Genomic DNA, 18,168 nt, shown 5'->3' with positions numbered 1-18,168 from the left:
TATGCAAGGCGTTCTGTATACCTTGCGAATATATCTTACATAACAGTCAAAGTATTAAACTTATGATATTTCCAAAAATTCTTCGCCTACTTCGCGAACTATCGAGAGCGAGCAAGCAGACAGAAATACATACACACCAAACGCTCAAACAAGTAACGAAAGAGTAAAACCATCAAGAATCAAAAACAAACAAAAAAAAAAAAAAAAGAGAAAAGAGAGAGAAGCAGATGGTTAGAAAGGAAGCAAAATCGAAATGACGGCGTGTTGGGTTTTCAGGTATGGTGCCCAACGTGCCGGTCGGTCTTTCTTATCACGAGATGTTCGCCGTGTCGCTCGGCTCGCCGGCGCTGTGGAGATGTCGAGCCTGCGGCAAACAGGTGACCAACCGTTGGCACCACTTCCACATACACACCGCCCAAAGGTCCTTGTGCCCGTATTGCCCGGCTACATACAGCAGGATCGACACCCTCCGCTCGCACATACGCACCAAGCACAGGGAGATAGTGTTCGCCAAAGGGTCCTTATAGAGGACGCTGATTGCCCCGCGAAGGAAGAGGCCACCGCCACTTCCGCCTCCTCGTCTCTTCGACGACAGGCCCATCGCGCCTTTCTTCGGATTCGGGCTGCCCTGACCGAGCATTGACGCTCGATTTTTGAACCCTTATCTGCGCGGAGAACGCATACAGCACTTTTAAACCAGACCTTCGACCGATCTTTTACCATTTTTTGTCTCTTCGGTTTCCCTCGAAGAGAATCGAAATGTCGTTCGTTTGGGAAAATTCGTGGTTCGTTCTAGTACGATTGCTTTGATATTTTCCACGTCTGACTTTTACTTTTACCCATGTAATTCGAGTATTATTGTCGTTGAGTGTCGGTAATGGCACCTTGACGGGTTCTTGGAGTTCTGAAGGCTTCGAAGCGAAGTACGAGTTTTCGAGTATAAACACGACGATAGTGGCACGAGGTATATATATATTTCGAAGTTATGGAGAAAGGGGAAGATTTTCACGCGAGGATGAGTGGCAATGCTATTCGGAGGATTCTCGCGTTTCAAGACCACGAGATGGAGAGTTCGAGAGTCGGTTCGAGGAGGCTTGAAATGGTAGAATCGTCAAGCGGATGGCTATGCAACGATATTCGACTACCAAATTCCTGCTATTACACTTTAGTATTTAATTCGTTCGTCGCGTGTGCAAATATTATCAGTGATGGGACGAGGTACATACTTGTAGTAAATGTTGGAAGAATTTATTGGAACGCGTGTGGTTTGGAAATTTAGAGATCGAGTGGAAATTGATCGTGAACTTGATGGTGCATTTATACCGAGATATCGATTTATCTGTAAATAGAGTCGCATATAGGAGCTTCGCGAAAAAGTCAACGTTAAAAAGGTATCGTGATTTTAACTTAGAAAACAGAAATTGAATTGCAAAGTGAAATGTATTTAGTTGGAACGCCATTTTCAACAAACTTAAAGCGTTAAATTAAACTTATTCGTTTCGTCTCATCGCTGGTTTCTACCGTTTAGAATTTCCTTCGAGGCACTTCAGCAACTCAAAGCTCCAAAAATGTTCAAGAAGCCTCGGGTGTTTAAAGATAATTTTAATCGATTTCAAGCTCTTGGCAAGCTCGCGAAAGTTTCTCGAATACTCGAATTGATCAAAGCTTCTATAAAGACGAGTGATTCAAGATCTCAAATTTTCACAAACAGAAAACAGCATAGTCGAGTGTCTGGACATCTCGAACCAGTTTTCCTTCGAGATATTTAGGTTCACGTTGGGGACAGTTTCTTACGAAAAAGCATAAAGAAGGACGCAGTTCGCGGGGTAAATTCATGCAACGAATGATTTCTAATAGGTATGTTGAACGTTTTGTCGACTTCTCACTGCGACGTCTCTCCGATCGTCGGCGTGATCGCGTATAACCGAAGAGGAGGCTCAACTTGGACGAAGAACGATCAAACCAAGAGAAACCAAAAATAAAAAAAAAAAAATAAAAAAAGAAGCGGAATAACCGGAAGGAAGAAGAAAGAAGAAAATACATTGATGGAAGCTGGCACGGAGTCCGAATTTTTGCGAGGACAATCGATCGATGATAGCGTTTCGAATGGTCTCCTCTGGGACAAAACGGTGCGGTGTTATTCTCGTTTCTTGAGTGGTATCGATTGTACCTCTTCGCGTGTAGACGATCGTACAAATCGGGAGACACCGAAACTCGCTAGGATTCGTGTAAATAGTAAACGAAGTTTCTGTAGACTGGCTCGTTTGGACTGGACGGTGGTCGCGCGTGGATCGATCGATCGTCGATCGATCACTTCTGTTTCCCCACCGTTTTTGATTCTCTTAGTCGCGTTCGATCCTCCTTCTCTTCGCTCTTCAACTTCTGCGTCGATACCCCTAACTTTGGAACGTTCATCGTACCGTACGATCGTTCGAAAACGGAACGAAAGATCGACAAACGAAGGATCTACGAGACATTTAGATGTACGAGAGATCAACGATTTCGATGGAGAGTGTCTGTAAAAAGAAAAAAAGAAAAACAAAAGAAACAAGAAGAGAGAATAAAGTAGAAGAGAAAGAGGATAGATGTGACGAACGAATGTCCAACGAGCTTGAAAATTAAACGGTCTAATTCTTTACGCAATGGAAGGCTGAAACGCGTGCTGTGATTAATGAACACCGAAAACTCAAAGGGTACTACGAATTATGATTGCGGTCCGTTTAATCGCCGTTACGTGTATCTTAATGTTGTTCGTTTCGTTTTGAGCTGGCAGGAGACAGCTCGATTCTACAATCAAACGACAGAAGCAAATTTACAAGCGAGAGAAGGGAGAAGATATCTCTTCTCGAGTGTTGTTAGGTGTCGACAGTATTCGCGTACGTGTGTGCGATGTCCCTGAGCAACAATACGGAGCTGTACATAATTTGGAGAGGAACGGGTGTATATTCGAGGTGATATCCTGTTCGGATTTCTTCTCGTCAAACTCTAGAAAATATGGATTTTGACGAGGATTCTTATACTTGCTCTCGAATCGACCTCGTTGTCCTCTCCGTCGATACGTGTAATTACATTTCTCTTTGGACCAATACTCTTCGTCTATTAAAGTAATCGTTGTCGAGGCTCGTTAAAGTACCTAAAAACGAAGAAAAACAAACACAAGTACACACAAGTCTCTCGTCGGTGTAAGGATCTTCGAGCGTGTGGTTCCTAAGTTAACTCGTAGAGGGTCGAGTGAAGCTCGAGTCAAGTCAGCGTGGAAACTTATGTGATACCGTATTAAGGGCCGATAAGTTAAGCTTTTACTTTTGCGTGTTGCGTGTTGCGATGTGGCAGAGAAAACGTGTTTCTACGAAGCGCGCGGAACGGAAACGTCGATGATGTTTCAAGTGGCAGTCGAAGCGGAAGCCACGTACGTCACCGCGTATACTTAGCTCCTTTTGTTTTTATGTATGATACAGTAGAACTCTATTTATTAATTAATTAAACGAAATTTTACATCTAATTAATTCTCTAAACCGATTATTAATCAATTAAATTAAATCGTTTCGATTGATCTTCTATGAACTTTGAACGACGAAGGCTGGATCGATTTTGTTATATTTATATACGTTATTATCGTATCGAATTACAAAAATTATTTGCACATATTTTTATTCTCTAACGAGGTATCGATTTTTACAGTCGCATGAAAGTACTACAATTAATAGTATCGATCTTTCTTCGTCGTATGAAAATACTATTAATAAATAATACTTGGTCCTAATTAATTAGTACGTAAATGCTATAATAAAAAATGTGCAAATAATTTTTGTAGTCATTGTATAACGCACATGTATTTCATAAGTGTCATAACTCGGAATAATTGTGTCCTGTATTAGGAGAATGTCAAAACCGTCAAAGAGGAAATTCAGAGGCTAACAGTGGAACATTACAAACGTAACATTTGACTATTATCTCGTAGAATCTATTTTCTTTTTTTGCAACGTTATATGTCTACCATATCATTCTTTTAATAATTCATAGAGCCATGTCACTTTTGAAATACTAAAAGTTCTTACAAAGAAAATTTATTTATTTAGAATTACGTCAGGGGGGGGGGAGAATCAAGAGAATTTCTCCTACGTACGAGCCATTCAGAAGTTACGTCGATCAACTACATAAATAGGAAAGTAGAGAAATTACGAACTTTATTCTGAAAAATTTCCATGGAAATCCATTTACGTTATTTCTTTGATAAACAGATTTATGAAAGTAAACAACCTGTTCCTGAGAAAGATCCTGGCTAACGAAATTCTGGAACGTACAGTTGATCGGTTTCGCCTCTAGACAGCTCGTATAACGAACTATTTCTTCGTTGACGGACTTAGATAAATGGAATTCCACTGTACGGAGATTCTCTCGTCATATTTATTCTCAAATTTAGCTCCGTTGTGAAGGTGAAATATAACTACCCTCGAGAAAACTATTCTGGAATCATCCGAGTGATTAGTATACACGTTGTCGCGTGGTTACTTCCGCTTCCGAGACCGCGATTAGCGCTCGATTCGGAGTTCCTCGTTTCGACGACGTGGCCAACTGATCGAAATCGTTCCGCCCTGTGCTTTACGATCACTATAAATGCAAAATAAAAGAAAAAAAAAGAAAAAAATAGAATGTGATCGAGACGAGCTGTCATCGCAATGACAAAAATAGAAGGTTGTGACGTTCGTTGGATGGACGCGGTATCGTCGAGTGGAACTCGTGCACACGACCAAAATGGAAGTAGAGTATACATGCATACGGTACACGTACACTGAGACAGAAAGGCGTACACATAGAACAGTACACGAACACACATTAACTATAACGTATAAATATAAATATGGAACTATATATAGATAGGTAGATAGATATATACGTGTACACAACCACGTGTCGGCGGCCTGGCGTGTCTGAAATCGCGAGTTCGAGAAAAGACAGTGTTTGACTGCCCCGGATTTATCGACCGTTCCTCGATCGATACCACGAAGAAAGGTGTCGAGAAGCAAATATCCCTGTTTCGTCCCACGACTACCGTAGACAACGGAGTAACTGAAGAACCGAGTTTCAACGCTCCAACAACTAGGTAAAGTTTCAACAATTTCCAGATGCATTACGTTTATATCCTTTGAGATTACACGTCGATGGATTTTTCTATCGATTCGTTTTCTTTTTTTATTTCTTGCGTATTACACGCGATATTATATTTCTTCCTCCTTAAAGTTGAATAATTATTGATATCGATACACGTGTAAATTATTCTGACTCTTGAAATTATAAAGCCACGTGCGATATTCAAGATCGCACGTACCGTGATGTAGATTTGATGGTGGTTTTAAATTGTCTTTGATGTCGATATGAATTTTTTTACAGTTTAATTATCGTCGATATTGACATTGATTTGTAAATAATTTTTTTACGAAAGTAATTCGTAATTATTATTGTTGTTAGTAATCAACAAAATACTAGTAATTAATGACCAATTTAAAGTAACGAAGTCTATAAGATTTGTAGGATTTATAGGATTTATGGGATTGATATAATTGTTTCCTAATGTTTATATTATTATTTTTCGTGCTAGTGTTGGGATATCATCTGAAGATATGATATCAGCTTGATTTGATTTTGTAGAAATCTTATTTGTATTAATATTTTTCAAGTTGAGATTGCGATAGTTATAAAAAAATATTGATACCAGTATTCGTCAATCAGTTTTAATTTGAAAGATTGCTCGTCATTACGAAAACATAAGACAACTTCAGCGACTTTAAATAGAAACAAGACCTATTTTGCGTCTTTTAACTATTCTGTTATATAATGTCCACAAAGAGCATTGGAAGATGGTAAGCTTGAACTTTAGAAGCACGAATTATTCATTCGAATGAAACAAAATGTGATTAAGAAACGTGGGTCGTAAAGTGCTTTCTCTTAAATGAAACATCTTCTTGTCACTTGTAATAGAACCTATACGAAATGTATTTTGAGATAAAATTGATGGATTAGCTCTGATAAATGCAAAATAAAAATGAATAACTCAGAATGAGGTATAGCGTGCACTAGTTTCATAAAAACGCATACTTAAATTTATGAAATTTGAAACAAACAAAAAAAAAACCTATAAATCAAAATAACATTTTACAAAGAAAGTAATTTTTTGAATCCACTTTCATTAATAATCCTGCTTTATTATTTGTATGTAATTTCTGAAGCTTGGCATCAACTTTCTGTCTAAAGTTCACAGTTTTGCTAATATCGACATAGACATCAGATGAGGATCAATTTAGTTTTAGAAAGTTGTACTTGTTTTGAACTAGAAATTGATAGATTGGTTCGAGTTCGATCCCTTGGAAGTTTCAAAATTTCAAGACCACGATGTCTTTCTGTAAACACTTCTTAATTAAAAATTGATAAGATGATGATCGATGATACTGGTATTATCACGTTTGAAGTGCAAACTGATTTTAGAACATGAACTTTTACATATTTTCGAATTAGATCCCAATAGATCGGCCCGTCTCACTTTCTCAAAGTCGGTCTTCCTTCAAAAGTCAACGTTTTATTAAAGTTTTACACGTTACCTTTTACTACGAGGTAATAAAATAGCAATTTAAAGTTTCGTAGTTTCTGCCACCTTCATTTCGCCACGTGTATCGCAATTTTACGATATTTTTATATTTATTATGCTTTATAATGGAAAATACGTGCAATGACGATAATCTACGTTTGAATTCTTCAAGTTTAATCTCATTACGTCGTATACTTTTATACTTTCTTTTCTGAATTCGTAGCTGCCACACCGAAGATGATGGATAGCGACATTAAATATTCTCACGAAGTATAATGACATCAGCTTTAGGACGCTTCTACATTTTTTCTTAAATTTAGAATTAGTAAAAGCTTCGCATTTTCAAGTAGACTCATCTTTTCTATCGACATCTCGATAAGAAAAGTGACGTTTATCAGAGAGTACCGTAACAAACAAAATTTTTCTAATAAAAAGTTCAGATCTCACCGCGTGAAATGAATTTTACAGAGAAAGCATCGAACAGTCATATCTTTTCATAAAGTTATAAAATTTGTAAGTTATAAAGTTATTTTCGTGATATAAAGCTATTTTCATAAAGCTTCGAAATGTAGAGTAAATAATAAAGATTCGATATAGGTTGAGAATGAAATTAAACAGGATATATTTTAATAGGAACGAAGAAGATCAACTCGCGAGTAAAAGGAATTCCACTTTATTACGATTAATTCGTCCGAGGAAAATTCATAAAAGTAATTGAGCGCTATTCCTTCCAAGGGGAGATGTTACTTTGCCGATCAAACAAGCCAATTTTAGTATTTTTTATCATATTATTATTTATTATTATCCTTTTTTTCCTTAATAACTTTCTCGGGTATTTGTTATTAACAGAGTCCAAGATGTTCGTGATAAAAAAGTTCCTTTTATCCTCGGAATGCTGCTTCGTCTCTTTATTCCGGCTACAAATTCATCCACCCTCATCCTATGTCAAGTCTTTTGCTATTTATTCCTGCGCCAGTCTTCCTAGACGTAATTCATAATCGAACCCTTTTATCCTCTTAAAAGTAAAGTTACCCAATAATTGTCATATTTTTAATAAAAGATTCATCGTTGAAACGCGAAAGGGGAGAGCACTGAATTTGAGTTTCGGCCCCAATTAAACTGAGAATTTTTCTTGACACGCGAAATTTCCGAACAATCAGACGCTGACAACTAAATTAAAACTTTGTCCCAACGATTTTTTTTTCCTGATTTTTCCTTTTATACCCTACTCGCGACAAAGTTGACAATCGCCTCCCCCTCGTGGAAAATACGTGACTCTCGTTGATGATCGATTGTTTCTCGTTGTATTGTTTTTAAAATTCCGGCGACAATTTTTTCGTTGGATCTTTAATGGGTGGAAAGCTGTTCTGAATTAAAAATATTCGAAACTTGCGAAGCAAAGTTTTGCCGTACCAAAGCGAACAGATCTACGCGAATAGATTTTCAAGCGATTTCTGCTTGATGACATTTCTGAAACGATTCTCTTGTCTCAAACATAGGAAAATTTTTTGGTGACTCTAGAATTGCAATTAGAATTTCACGTTCATCCCTGCTTCTCGATAGCATTTGATCGTATCGCCGATTTCAAACAAGCCGTCTTCCAGAAATGAATTAAATTTTGTAAAGGTTTTTAGTAATTTTATTGCAAGAATACGTTGATAAAAGAGACGGAAATCTGTAGATATTAGGATTTCTTGACTGTTTGTATTTTTACAAAATTAATGAATTGTTATTGTTATAAAGAACTTACTAATTTTGTGATATTATTTGTATTATTTATTTTCGTTATCATTTGTTTCATCACTTGCATGATTTTCATTAACACGTTCAGTTTTACGTGCGATAATCATCTGATTATCGAAAATCACGATAAATATTTATCAAATGTATACTCGGAATAGAATCGATTCATTTATAGTATCTTCGAATTATGAGAAACACATTTCTGCAAATTTACAAATTGCAAGAACTTAAGAAACGCACGTGTCTTTAAAGAAATTAAAAAATCAAAAATATTGTTGAAAGGTTGTGTAACATTTTTGGAAAAAAGAAGCTGTCCTTGAGAAGAACATTGGACATTCATCGGTTTTCGGACGAATGTAACAAGATAGATTGGACAGTAATTAAATAGAAAAATGTTGATACGATTTTTCTTGCACGTTAAAACGCTTGCGCCCTAAAATTAATATTTATTTTTCATTATCCTTTTTGTAGGAAGAACATTGACAAATTGGTAGCCGCGTTTCAATATTCAACAGAGTATCCTTTGTGTTGCTTCAATTTTAAATTTCAGTTTTTCTAGCAGAGAGATTTAATAGTATTGATACCAGACGTATTTTGATTTTTGACTCACGTCAGGTTTCCATCAACGCATACACGCCATGCACATGACGGGATGCTTTCAGAAATTCACCAATCCAGTATTTGTAACGCATTATAAACGTTTTCCATCGATGCCGATGCCTGCGGCATCTATCTATTCACGATATATTTCTACGCACACACTTATCCTAGTAGAAACGAATATCAAATAAATCTCGTACGCGTTTTCTTTTCTTCTCTTCTTTTTTTTTTTTTTTTTACAAAATTAAAAATAATTCCAGTGACACTGGTAAGAAGCTGCAGAGGCAAAATCAAGTTTTCTATTTACATTAAATTAAATATATTTTCTAGTTATCGTATATAACATATAATTGTATTCCCATAGTTTAAGAATTCAGTTTCATTTACGCATGTTTATGCATTTACGAAAAGTTGAAATTTACGGAATGAATCCTAAACGTGAAACGAAGAAAGGATCTGAGACTTAGGAAGCATTTTTTAAAGTATACAGGGAATGGCAAGACGCGTAGCGGCAATATGAAGAAATAAATAAAAAATGTAAAATGAAACATATTTTCGTTTGAGCTCTCCCTTATAAAAAATATATATAAATAAATAAATAAAGAAGAATAAATCTCAAGCAGGCCTCTTTGAACGAAAAGGATATATTCCACATTTTTTACTTACTTCCGCATTCGAAATGTCCTGCCACGCCTTGGATATGAAATGTTGCATAAATTTATATTTATTCGTCGAACTTTTTTCAATGGAATTGTTATGTTTCTTTTTATTATTGTAAAAATGATTCTACGTATCAATTTTTCATTTTTACACGTTTCGTATTTTCTGACAAGTCCGTGGCTCCTTCATTTTTCATATAGATATTCATAAATCTATTAAATCGTTCATTCGGAGACAAACGTACAAAGTTTTTAAATGTTTTCACGGGAAACGAGGTACCGGGATTTTAAATTACTAAAATTGCAGCTTCGCGTTCCGACCATTTCTTATGGAAAGCCTGAATTAAATAACGATCGACGTTAAGCAAACAATAATAAATATTAGAATGAGTTTTATTCACCGTTTCAAATGGTCAAAGAGTCGTTCGCTTGAATAACGTTGTTGCTCCATTAAACATAAAACATTTCCAATTTCCTGTGAATACTTTTCAATTGTTTTCGATGCACCTTCTTTCCTTTAAAATATACTTTGTTTATACGGTAAAATGCTCGATATAGAGTTTCTTTTTAAACTAGTGACAAGTAATCGTTAAAATATCTATAACTTTCGATCATTAACAGACAGTTCGAAAGAACATTAAACAAACTTTATTCAGTTTAATAACACCATAAAACACAATAAAGACGAAAGTATTCCGAATATTTAAATAATTTAATTAATCTTCGTAATCTACGAAGGTTTATGCATTTGTGTGAATTTTAAATGTACAGAAATCTGCACAACTAAAAATATTTCTATTTTCCAATAAAGCACCTTTCTCTTAGGCTCTACATTTCATTTCCAAACTGATATCTAATTTTTGGTCGTATGAAAGTACTACTAAGCGATACAAAATGTAATATACTTGGACCTAATAAATCAATGTATGATATAATAAATACACAAAATATTAAGTGTATATATATATATATATATATATATATACACAGAACTAGTAAAAAAATATAGCACATATATAAAAATAAAATACTCGCTACAGTATTTAGATTCCATTTGCTGTTAGAGTAAAAACACGACTTTGCATAAACATTCACAGTCGATTAAGTAAAACTGGAACAAAATTTTATTGAAATAATGTTTCAATACAGTGTTACAAACACTCTTCTAAAACAAAAAGCTCGGTTTTCTTCAGACAAGCAACCCACCCTGAAACTTTTAGCCGGCCACCGTGGCACAATTCAGATCCTGCAATACCAGAAAATTCGTTCTCTTCCACACGGTGACGACGTTTTAAAGACTTGGAATTCCATTTCACCGGTGTCTCGATCAGCTACGAGTGCTTCGTACGCTCGTTGTACACGCCATTGACAAGGAGATACGAAACGCAGTTTTCGGCGCGTATGAAAGAGAGAGACACGTTCCTACGCGATTAAACGCGGTCGTTTAAAAGAAGAGGAGGTTCGATTTCTCGCGACAGGCCGTCGCCATCCGACCGAATTATTGCTCTCGATACCAAATGTTCCTTAAGTTGTTTCGCGAAAAACAAAAACAGAAAAAAAAAGACAAAAAACAAAAAATATAAGAAGGATGAAAAAATCGTTTCTGTACATAGTAACCGTGAATTGCAAACGCATACAACTCTCCTGAAGCACATTGTGACACAGCGCGAGAACGAGAGAATGCGAGAGCGAAAGAGACAGAAGGGAGAAAGAGAGATTGGGATTATAACAAATTGTGATAACGCGAGTGAAGGACGGAAGTCGGTTTGGCACTTTTCGCAGGCAAAATTTCGCAAAATTTCCATGCTTGCGTTTAGAAATAGCACTATGATTGCGACAGATGCGTGCTCTGTAGAGATTCTTACGGCAACTTGAAAATATAGAAATTTCCAGAATGCTGAAATACAAACAATTAGCAGAAAATAAATCTCCGTTCAAGTTCTACTTGTTTTTAATTATGTACCTACGAAAATATAAATTTCCACGAACGTCCGCAATCTATTTCTGAGCGTATGCATTTCGGTTGTCGAACGTTTTGTCAGAACGACAGTTCATCGAACCATGTATCCTCTGTAATCATAGTCTAATGAATATGATAAGAATATATCGCGAGTAAGATCCGATCCCTGAAGTCACGGAACCGACACGTTCTCGTCGCGACAGCTAAAGGCCGGATTCATTGCACCACAACTCTATGTAATTGTATAAATATCATCGGTATCAAAAGTGTCAATATCTCGTGTTTCTTGATGGTACTTAAGATAAATCCGCAGCCCACTCGGGCAGCCGCGGCTGTTTGTTGATATTACTTCCGGATCCGGGGGTTGAAAGCTGCGATTCCGCTCCTCGAGACGATTTTTAAAAATGATTTCCCTGTCGACCGAGTATTTTTCAGTCGCATAGATCGATGCTACCTAGTGGTCGTCGCACAGTCTATCTTCCATGGAGATTCGACCTGTTAAAAATGATATTAAAAATGTCGATGTGTTTTTAACAGTTTTCGGATCTGCGACTGTGTGTAGCGATTTTTCATGAGAAAGTGAATCGGAAATGCAGTGCGAGATTTTCTCATAGAAGATTCAGATTTTTGCTAAATTGACTATGAATTGACTGTGAAAATTATTTAAAACACGCTACAAACGTTGTTCACATCATCGATATATTTTTCAATCTTAATTTAACTTAAACCTTTGTTGCCATCAGTGAAAAACATAGCGTTCAGTATCTTTACCAACAAATGGCAGTATTTTTAATGATAGGTTATAGTAATCGTATATTATAAATTAATTTTTAAATGATTACTAACGTTAATATCAAATTTGTCTCTTCAAGACTCGTGTTATGATCTTTTATATTGATTTTTCTTGTAAAACCAACCTTCTCGATCATTATACATGCATCGACTAAAGTTACGAACAATCTATAAATTTCGAAAATTGGATATCTCGAAAGAAAAGTTTCCTACGAGAGAACTTTACTCCATTTCTGATGAATTCTTTCCGCAACTTCCATATCTGTATAACATTGTTCGGTTCGTGGCAACAATTCCAAAGAAAACTTTGATAAAGTCATTTCAGAGCAGCATCGTCGTGAACAGTTTCGGCTCCTGGTGAAAGACCGTACTTTCTCGTGGCACGTTCCTTCCTTTTTTGGCCCGACCTGCGACTCGAGCTGAAAATCTTTTTTGTACATAAAGTTCGTGTTTGAGAGGGAGAGAGAGAAAGAGCGAGAGAAAGGGAGAGAGAGAGAGAGAGAGAGAAATAGAGGCTCCATGTGGGAGCTTGCCATGAAAGCGCTCCATGTGGTCGCAAGTCCTGGGCCGACCTTGCGTATAAACCGATTGCTCGTTTATATGCGATGTATTTTTGTGAACAGTATTGAAAGTGCTGCTAAGCTGTACAGTCGTCATATGGTGAATGTATTATGATGTACCTATAATGTACATAGATATATTTAATTAAAGTGACTATGAATTTGTGTAAATCCTCTATTTTCTATTTTCACCCTCTATCGTAATTTAAAGGGGTTGTTGCAATCAGAAGATAGTTCCACTTTATTTGAACAATATCATTTAATAATTAATATTGTTTACTTCGTTAATAATTTAAAAAAAAATAATTCGAAGGATTTAAAAAATTGCAATTTAAAATCCAGAAAGGCCGCATCACAGCATCTCAAAGTCGTATAAATTCATAATCAATCGATATTCGTAGTAATAAACTTTGACATCTTCGAATATAAAGTCTACACTTCTTTTCCTCCTTCAATGGATGCAATTTAAATATTGGAGCTGTTTTCTTATCGCTGCGAACCCTTCAATTTTATTCGCAATATTAAAGCGCTGTCGTCTTTTAGACATGAAATTTGTCATATCTTCGAGATAATTAATTTCTTGGCGTGTAATACACAAAATACATAGAATAGACATTTTTGTTCTTCATTTTTCGTAATTTTGTTTAGTATCCGGAAATTCGTACCTATTCGTTTTCCAGATTTCTTATTTCGTATGAAATATACTCGGATTAAAACTACTATTTATGCATCATTAATTACGTCATTACCATTGGCAATCGTTATTGAGGAAATTCATTTGTAAGAAAGAAAGTTCGTATGGAAAATATCTAGAATGGAATATTCAATTTCTCAACTTTGATCGTGCTATTATTAACCCTTTACACTCGAGGACTTTTTCGATGGGGCGTAGCAGCTACACCGGATGATTTAGCATATACGTGACGCGTGTCTTACAGCTAGCGTAAAATGACTTTGAATAGAAATTTACTAAAAAAAAGAAAATTATATTCTAATAATTTATCTATATTTACATGTTTGGAAATATGATTTTGTAATATTAATTTCTGTATTTTTTTTCATAATAATTTATAAAGTATTTACCAAGATGCATTCTTCAATATAATTGATCTCATTTTTCAACAGTTCAAAATCAAGTTCGTCTTCGTTTCAGCTAATTTCACTTCCGAAAACCATTTTTTAAGGGTTTCTGAACTATAATACTTTTGCCATGATCGTCGAATCCAAACTAACTTTGCAGACGTTGTCAGAACCATAGTTTCCGAGGCATATGGGATAAGATATTTTATCTTCATTTTAAAGTCTAACACTTTACACTTCCTAACAAGGAACATAAAGAACTAAGGAACCAATTTACCAGCCAATATTGCACTCTCATCAATTGCAGATGTCGAAATCTAACATAAACAGGGACTTCGCTTCTCGCTCGCCACTGAAGTTGCAGCATGGAACGCTGTGGTGAGTGAGTCACCTTTCGAGTGCAAAGGGTCAACCTTTAATCTCTTCATTTGAAGATTTCCAAAATTCATCCGCATAAATGTATTAAGAGATCTACAGAATACAATGTTTGAATTATTCGTAATTAAGTGTACAATTATTAAGATTCGATCACTGTTGGAGAAATGTTCAAAAGCCATCTATATACCAATCCCTCATTTTTAATTATTCTGTTATTGACCTTCAACCACTATCATTTTTAATTATACTATTATTAACTCTTAGTTTTCGAGGTTCGTCCGCATTTCAAGTTTATGTTATCACGACATAAAGAATAGCTTGCAAATGAAGAGTCCAATTATTCATTTCTAAGCGTGCCATTAACTTTAAACTCCATTCGAAACTTTTTTAAATCAACTACGTCTTAAATGTCCCATCGATTCTTAAAGAATCTACTGTGTAGGACTTGGGAAAGGTAGGTAAAACTCGTTCTTTCGATGAAGTAAGAACTGCTTCCGGGAGATTGTTCGGGTGAAAAGTTGGCAGGAACGAGCGTTGCTTGAATAAACGAGGGAAAAACAGATAGATTTGCGAGAACAGATTCCCATTCGAATATACGATGCTTACTTTGTCGTCGTTATTTCCATTTAATCGCGATTTAATGCGATTTATGAGCCGACAGATTATAAATATTTTCGATGATATTCATTTTGCCCTTTGACTGTTCTGAATATAAGTAGCGATCGAACGCAATAATTTTAATTCCAACTTTTATTATGCAAATCGCCTATAATATACGTCTTGCTTATTTTAAATAATAATGTAGATGGTACGTTGTACATTTTCATGCAACTTTTACGATCAAATTAAATTCATTCGCCATTACGTCACCTTTATCTGTCGTTCTATGCTATTTCCTTTGGTAATTATACGCTTTAGTGGCTGTCTTGCACAGAACAAGGAAAGATTTTGATATCTGCTGCAGTTTCAAATTTCAGTTTAATTTACTTAATGTTCAAGATCCTGTTGGTTTGTTTGCTTTTTTCGGCGAAAACTAGAAACAAAATTGAAATTAGTTACGTAGCACAGTCACGTTTGTTGCTATCTTATCGGTAGTTTTACGTTAGTTCAAAGATCATGTAATACTTCAGGGGGCCATTCGAATCTTTCTTGACGAACGTTTCAAGCAAACACGATGTTGGCGTTATGTATTAGTATATTGAAATAGCTTGAATTCTTTTAGTCAACATTGACGTAACATCATTTTTCATCGTCACAGAAAATGGCACGTAGATCCTATCGTGGCGATAACTCGAAGAATCGAGATTCGAGTATTTTTCTACAAAACTCCTAGAATTTTTATTTCTTTCGTATAAACTGGTAATAAATTTTGATTAATCACAAACAATTGTTTTTTTACATAATTTGAAGGATAATTCGAATTTTAGCGCGCGGATAATCCGAAATTTGTCACCAATCTCGAAATTAAAAGTAATTTTTCGAAATTCACTGTTGATTTATCTTACAAAGATAAATGATAATAAAATCCTTGATTCGTTATAAGAATACGATATTTTTGACATGAAAATAACTCTACGAAGAGAATCTTGATCTTTCAGATAAATTTTCAAAATATATTATTCATTCGTTTGATAAATCTACCTGGAAATAATATCTGATTAATCAAGAAATAGTAACGTTCCTAGTACAGATAACACATCAAAGAAAATCGCGATTTCTTCGATAATCAGCTGTCGTTTCATTGCATAAACAATTACCAGTACATATGTACTTGGTAATTTATAAAATTTGTATTAACTTTTCGTAACACAATATGCTTCGTCTTACGCATTCTTTTCTCTGCTTCTTTGCAACGAAGAAAATGCCAAGAGAATCGACGAAGAGTATATGAAAGTCAGCATAGAAAATCTTCCTGGATCACTCGAACAGTGACTCATTTTCATTTTAAATAATGCTTCAAAACAAAAAGATACGCGTAGCAGCTGCTGCTTTAAATCAAGTGTTTTACGACCGGTAAATTGTATTCTACGCTGAAATGCATTTCTTCCAGAATGGAAGATTACCTCCTCCGGTTATTTCTTAAGTACACAGTTTTGAAGAACGATGGGTACGTTGTACAAAGCGTAACGATATGAAAAGCGAGATATCGTGACGTGATCGTCGAAAATTTCCTGCGTCATCGACGACAACGAGAGAGAACGAATCTCGAGTTATTTGCCTTGTTCTAAACGGGCTCAATGACGAACTGGTTAATTGTCAGCTATGGGATCGAGGTTATTCTACAGGGTGATCAAAGAAAGGAGAAAATCGAGGAATGAAAATTTAATTCAAAGAGCATAGATCGAAATTTAATTTTATGTAAACCGCGCTTTATACAAATGATATACATACGTTTTGCTATGATCGATCTTCCTTTTCTGACTTTGGAAACATTAAACAGATATTCCATGTATTACAAGCTAATACGTATTACTGTAGATCAACAAATGAAGTTTTGCATTACAGTGACGTAATTGACAAGCCTTCTATTGTTGAAAAATTGTATTCGGGCAAGATTAATTATTAATAGTTACGCTAAGCCATCTTTATCTCGTATAACTCTGTTTTTGCAAATTGTTTTCACATAATAATCTATCATATCGCGTTGGAATGGTATAAATATGCGGCCAGCATATGATAACCTCTGCTTGGTATCTGAATAAAAGGAAGTGACTCGTGTTAAAATAAAATGGAACTGATCTGGAACACTTGACGCTAACTTTTTGTCTACTTTCCCGCAGGCTATCGCACAGATTTTTCATTCCACTTTTGAATCAGCTTCTACATGAATGTGTTACGTGTTATTCACATGAGCTGTATTATTTCATTTTCTCTTATTAAAAATAGGATATATGTTAGAAATTAAAGCTGAATATACAAAATATAGTTCGTTTTATCAATGCCAGAGATTAAGTTATTTTTGAAATGTAAGAATAATACGAGATAATTAGCGGTCGATTTTTTACCATTTGTAGAATTCTAGTCCGAAGTTGAAAAGTTTTTACTACATCGAATTTTTCACTATAATTTGAGTTACGAAAAGTTTGATTATTAATGGTGTATACTGTTCATCATGCCTCATATGACGTGGCGAATCAATCACTGACGAGTCGTGTTGGGTATGGTCGAGATTTTTCATAAAAAATTAGCGAGGCACGAGCTACAATGATTAATGGAAAGGATCCTATTCTTCATGGTGACAACCCTCGTACACATGCTTCATGCGTACTCATCAAAAATTGAATAAGCTCGAATGTGACGTTCCATCGTATCTATGGTAATTTGCAAATCTATTTACATCCATTACTATTTTTGCTGGCCAAACAAATGTTCTTGAACGACTACGAATAATTCATGCTTTCATGATTTAAATAAAGATTCAAATAAAGATAAGAAATTTAAGACAAAACACTGCTGTAAGATAATAAATACCAAATGTAAGTTAAAAATATAATTGAATAAATTTATCAGAAAATTATTTGTCTACTTGAAAGACAGCAGATTATTATTTTAGTGATATAATAGATAATAATATTGTATTATTTTAATTATTTTAATAATTATTATTTTTTAAAGAATATTTTTGATTTTATAAAATATATTAAATAAATAAATTTTCATAGGTCTATATTCCTTTTATGTAACTGGAACAAATATAAATCACTTCCCAATTCTTTAATACAAGATTTACAGTTTTTAACATTTTACTGCCGATTGCTGAAGGGAAATTGCTTTGAGAGGAAGTTTAATCTTCTTTTTATTTATTTCTTTTTA

At 35.1% G+C, this 18,168-nt stretch overlaps 1 protein-coding gene and 1 long non-coding RNA gene across 7 annotated transcripts in view; one reads left to right on the top strand and one right to left on the bottom strand.

Annotated features, from left to right (window-relative positions):
* The window catches only part of LOC122571237 (sex determination protein fruitless), a 92,765-nt gene that overhangs the window by 71,575 nt on the left and 3,022 nt on the right, over positions 1-18,168 (top strand). The window contains exons 5-6 of one of the 4 annotated variants that reach the window (XR_006317993.1): positions 277-5,104; positions 6,807-13,068. The exons of 2 other annotated variants lie outside the window; for them this stretch is intronic. Coding sequence is in view for 1 of the 2 variants with exons in the window: in XM_043734761.1 (XP_043590696.1) it covers positions 277-527 (251 nt within the window). In the remaining variant the exon portion in view is untranslated. Of the gene's footprint in view, positions 1-276; positions 13,069-18,168 lie in introns of those variants that run through there. One more of the 4 variants, XM_043734761.1, reaches the window with a different exon arrangement.
* Positions 5,658-15,793, bottom strand: LOC122571243. 3 transcript variants are annotated; one of them, XR_006318001.1, is made up of 3 exons: positions 15,481-15,793; positions 14,962-15,388; positions 5,658-14,448 (listed from the first exon to the last, which is right to left on the bottom strand). It is a non-coding gene; the product is annotated as an uncharacterized LOC122571243 (long non-coding RNA). The 3 variants fall into 3 exon arrangements; XR_006318002.1 differs by having other exon boundaries at positions 5,658-15,121; positions 15,226-15,388; XR_006318000.1 differs by having other exon boundaries at positions 5,658-15,388.

This window comes from Bombus pyrosoma, linkage group LG9 (genome assembly GCF_014825855.1).
Source record: "Bombus pyrosoma isolate SC7728 linkage group LG9, ASM1482585v1, whole genome shotgun sequence".
In the NCBI taxonomy this organism is placed as follows: Eukaryota; Metazoa; Arthropoda; class Insecta; order Hymenoptera; family Apidae; genus Bombus; species Bombus pyrosoma.
This window is presented reverse-complemented; position numbering and strand designations above follow the sequence as displayed.